Here is a 4,846-nt window from a genome sequence, read left to right as displayed (position 1 = left end):
GAAGTAACAAAATTAAACATTATATAGGAAATAAAAACCATAAACCTATTTGCATAATATGTTAGATTGAGAATAATATTAATTTTTTATATGAACAGAGATTAAATCACATTCATATAATCTTTCTTAAATCTTGTTAAAAATACTATCAATATATATATATATATATATATATATATATATATATATATATATATATATATATAATATAGCTAATTAATTATGTTAGAAATTAACTTTTTGAAAACTCATCACATAATTTATCATCTTAGTTACATTAAGACCAAACCGAATTCATACACAAAAAATACAAAGTAGTATTCTTTAAAAAAAAATATTATAAAAAAAACTAAATGTCATAATATTACACTATTTAAAATGAATTTTATTTTCGAATCTTAAAATTTTCACACTAAAAAAATATGAAAATTATTAATCTTTATTATTTTATATATCTTCAGTCATTTTTTCAAAGAATAATTTAAAATAAAAAATTTACATAAGAAAATAAAATCATTTTCCAACCAAACACATTTGAAAATTTTAATCAATAAACTTACTTTTAACATATAATATCATAAAAATTAATCTTTTAGTTAAATTCATTGAAAACTAAAAATAAAAAAAAGAAGTGAATCTTATATTTTAAAGTTACAAATGAATGAGAATGTTGTTTTTTAATGTGTGATCACTCTCTATGATAATAAAAACTAACATTTCATTTAAAAGATACAGAGTCTTATGATGATAATTTTTTATGCATCAATCATCCTATAAGACCATAGGAGAATATAATAGCATGAAAGACTAATTTATTATAAGATTACTAGACATTCCTCTATTGTCCAACCAAATAAAATATCAATGTCAAACTCTAAAAGCACAGTCTTTAAATATCATGTATAATATAGGTGAATGTGAAACTATGGTCTTTTAGAAAAGTTAATACTTCAAGACAAAAGTAGAAAGTTCTATCAAATTAATATCAACAAAAACAATATTAAAGTGTTGAACAAAATACCAATGTTCGTACTCCATTATATGTGCAATTATATGACATGTTTTTAACAAGTTTTTCAATAGTAAATGTTGAAAAATATTTTTTTTTATAAACTAAAATTAGTTTATGTATAAATTTTAAAAATAAAAATTTAAAGAAATTTTATAATAATTTTTTTACAAATTACTTTATAAACTAATTCTAATTTATAAAGATTTGTTTATTATTTTTCTCGTATGAGAAGGTTATCAAAAACCAATCAACACTCATATTTTTAAAATAATTGCTTTCACATTAAAGTTCTTTAACCACTCTAAAAAATATTGAAATAATTGACATTGGTAGACGCATTAACTCCTATTTTAATTACCTAAATACTGTAATATTTTTGTTTAAATATATTTATTTCTTGTAATTTATTCAGTAAGAGACTTAGAAAAGATATATTATTTACTTTTCCTGTATATCATAAAATACATCTAAAAGAATAATTGTATAGTAATGATTATAAATATTCGTATATTCTTCAATAATCATAATGGAAAATTCGATAGTGTAACATAATCGAGGGAGGAAATAAATTGGGTAGTGAACAGGAAAAAAAACAAATACATTCTTCCATTTTTATTTGTATAATATTAAAAACGTGTGTAATTTTATAGTATTAATATTTATATTCTCAAAAATATTATATCTAGAAAATATATTTTCTTTTTCACGCGTTATAAGTATTTACTAGTTTTAGAAAAATAAAAATATAATGGGAAAATTTATTTATTTTAGAAAAGGAAATAGCTTTTTAAATAAAATATAAACATATTTTCATATTTTTGTAAAAAATGTTTATTCTCACCCATGTCTTGAGGGAAAAAAATTATAATAAAAATCTTGGAATAGTAATTTCAAACTTATTAATAATAATTTTAATTACCTTGTTAAAGATTTTACTACTCTAGATATTAGTTATAAAATGTTAATAATAATAAATATTTTGTCATTCGCTGTTATATTGGTAGTTGCTATTTAATTTAAAAACACAATTCAAATTCACATCCGCATAACAAAAAAGAAAGTTGTAATATAGAAGAAGAGGTTTTAACCTTTTTGTGGCAGTATTTGGTTATTGTTACAATAACTTAATACAGAATACTAGTTCAAAAAATATTATTATTTCTGACAGGTATTTATTACTATTAGAGATTAAAGTAATTAATTAAAAATAATAAAAAGAGAGAAAATTTGCACTCTATCTTGCTATCTTCCATTTTCTATTTTTCCATCCTAATTCCACTCATTTTCTGCTCTCTCTCTGCATTCTTTCACTTCTTCCTTTGCTCACTGCATTCTCTCTCCCTCTCTCTCTCTCTCTCTCTAACCTAGTTCTACATTTTTCGCTCATCAAGTTTCTGTCTTTAAGCTAATATTGCTCATCATCTCATCACTTCTCTGATCTGTATCTTCACTTTCTTTGACCCAGATCAAATTTTTGACCTTTTTTCCCTCTCTGTTTATGCTTTCCTTCAAGCCATTCATAGAAAACCGCTGCTCCCATCTGGGTTTATCCTCTTTCTGGATTTTTCTTATCTGATTTTGTGAAATGGGTTGTCTTTGTTATGTGGAAAATTGATTCAAGATAGGAGGTCAGCTTCATTTCTCTTCTTCTTTGTCTCTTACTTCATCAGTCTCAATTCTGTGTAAATCTATAATGTTATTGCTTGCTTTTTCTTGTTCTTTCTTTCTTTTTTTCTATTCTGATGTTTATCTTCTTTTGCTTTGATCCTTTTGGTAAACTGGGAAAGTGGCTTGAATTCCTCTTTCTTGTTAGATTTCATGTTGTTTTGAAGCAGAGCAGTTTATGAAGTCTGTTTGCATGAGCTTGAACTAGATCGAAGTTGAAAAACTTTGAAATATTTTACACTGTTTACATTGAAATCGAGTTTTGTTATATCTGGGTTTCTTAGTTGTTGCCTGAGAGTGAGGATGGCTTCATTTGTTCGGTTTACGATTAGGTGATCCGCGGTGTGGTTCAGTTTGTTGGTAAGGAAAATGATTTCAAATGCGATGCAATGTTTTCACTGTTTGATGCGTTTGTAATTTTTATTTGGTGAAAGTTAAGATAACTTGGTCCTTTGGTTGGTTGTTCTGAAATTGGTTATTCAGAATTTCTGAAATAGTGGGATGCATCGTGCAAGTCGAGTGTTTATGCATGTTATTTTGCTGATCATTCACAAAAGGAATCATCCTCTGGAATGAGTTTTCCAAACGGTGTTTAAGTTTTTTATGTTTTCCATGTGAAGAGAGATCATATGTCAATAGTATCCTAAATTCCTTGATCTTGACTAACAGCAGAATTTTAACTGATGCATTCTGTATTTGATCCTTAAATAGTAAAGAAACTGAAGAGAACTTATAATTGCAAACTTGGCTTCTGTTACTTTTGGTTTAGTATAAACAAATAATTGATGCCAGCAAGTGATACTTAAAACAAAAAAGTGTATGTGATCAAGAATTGGTTTCAAGTAGCACATCACTAAGAATTGATGTGCGGTTTTAACTATCATCTTTTAAACCTTATGTTTTGTTTCAGTTATATGATCTTTGTTTGGCCTTTGAAGTATAATTGTTTATCTGCGCAGAATTTTGGTAGAGAAATTTTAGTTCATTTTTGTCAACAAGGGCTTTTAGCTATGGGTAGAGGCAGAGGAAAAGGGAAGAAGCAATCTGTTATAACTGAGGATCCTGGAAGTGAAGAGGATAAAGTCCCAGCTTACAGAAGAAGAGGAAGACCTCTGAAGCCACTGACTGATGAAATTGAAGAAGTGGAAGTAGCTGAAACTATAGAGAAAGATGAGGAGAATGTCAAGGGTAATAATGGCTCTACCAATGAGTTGAAAACTCAACCTATCACAATAAATAAAAGGAAAAGGAAGAGATCTACACAGGTTAAAGAAAAGATAGATCCAATGAAAGACGACAATGGCATCCTAGCAAAGTCAGGCCCTGATGATTCAATAAAGTCTACCGGATTCCGGCAGAATGGGAGCCGGCGTAAGAACAAGCCTCGCCGTGCTGCTGAGGCCGGGGTAGATTGCAAATGAGCAGCAAGGTTGTCATGAAAGTTCTGTTCTAAAAAGCCCTTGGAGTTGATGGAGTTTTGTTATCACCAGAGAGAGGGTTTGTTTGATTGTGTAAGGCTTGTTATGGTTGCTTGTTATTGCTCATTTTGTTCTTTGTAACTTCCATATGCTATTTCTGATTTTAATTTTGATGATTCATAGCAGACAGTGCTCCTTTAGTCTTCTATAAAACTATTGCAAAAAGAAAAGTCTGAAATTTTGTAGATATTATTTTCATCATTGTTAGGCAAAAGGGGATTTCTCACTTGTTTCAAATTAACAAAGTTTTTCTGTTGATAGATACATTTTGTTTCCTCCACAAGCATGTGTGTGTGTGTGTGTGATGTCAAGTAATGTAATCTTGTTGAATGGTTCAATGCCAGTTAAAATTCCAAGTCCTCTACAACTATTGTCAACATAAAGTTTTCAAGAAGCCTCACACGTCCATCTGGTCAACTAGTTATGATCACACATTGGCCTTTTGGGTGTTATTTTTAGTTTGAAAGGAGAAAGAAGCATAGGTATGTCTAGCAACATGCATTTATAGTAGACAATGAGAGGAAATAGGAAGATTAAAGCATAAGAAAGGAAGAAAAGAAAAGGCATGGATAAATGTTCCTGTTGGAGAAAGGGTACATGTGATGATTGTGATCGATCAGGAGTAAAGCTGAGAAAAGCCTGATGATGTTGATATATAGGGATCCTTTTTTTCTAGAGAGTGAGTCCCCAA

General features: G+C 28.4%; 1 protein-coding gene across 2 annotated transcripts; it reads left to right on the top strand.

Annotated features, from left to right (window-relative positions):
* Positions 1–2,274: 2,274 nt before the first annotated feature.
* Positions 2,275–4,340, top strand: LOC124831313 (uncharacterized). Of its 2 annotated transcripts, none has more exons than XM_047305261.2 (2): positions 2,275–2,640; positions 3,637–4,340. In XM_047305261.2, exon 2 carries the CDS (start codon positions 3,688–3,690, stop codon positions 4,096–4,098), a length of 411 nt encoding a protein of 136 aa, XP_047161217.1. In that variant the 5' UTR covers positions 2,275–2,640; positions 3,637–3,687; the 3' UTR covers positions 4,099–4,340. The 2 variants fall into 2 exon arrangements, with proteins under 2 accessions (XP_047161217.1, XP_047161218.1); XM_047305262.2 differs by lacking the exon at positions 2,275–2,640 and adding an exon at positions 2,664–3,037.
* The last annotated feature ends 506 nt before the right edge of the window (positions 4,341–4,846 follow it).

Source organism: Vigna umbellata, chromosome 5 (genome assembly GCF_029865625.1).
Source record: "Vigna umbellata cultivar VRB3 chromosome 5, Vumbellata_1.0, whole genome shotgun sequence".
In the NCBI taxonomy this organism is placed as follows: Eukaryota; Viridiplantae; Streptophyta; class Magnoliopsida; order Fabales; family Fabaceae; genus Vigna; species Vigna umbellata.
The sequence above is the reverse complement of the archived record's forward strand: the minus strand, read 5'-3'. Positions and strand labels throughout refer to the sequence as shown.

Excerpts from the sequence above, each read along its gene's own strand:
- LOC124831313 (XM_047305261.2), top strand. The coding sequence starts at position 3,688 with ATGGGTAGAGGCAGAGGAAAAGGGAAGAAGCAATCTGTTATAACTGAG.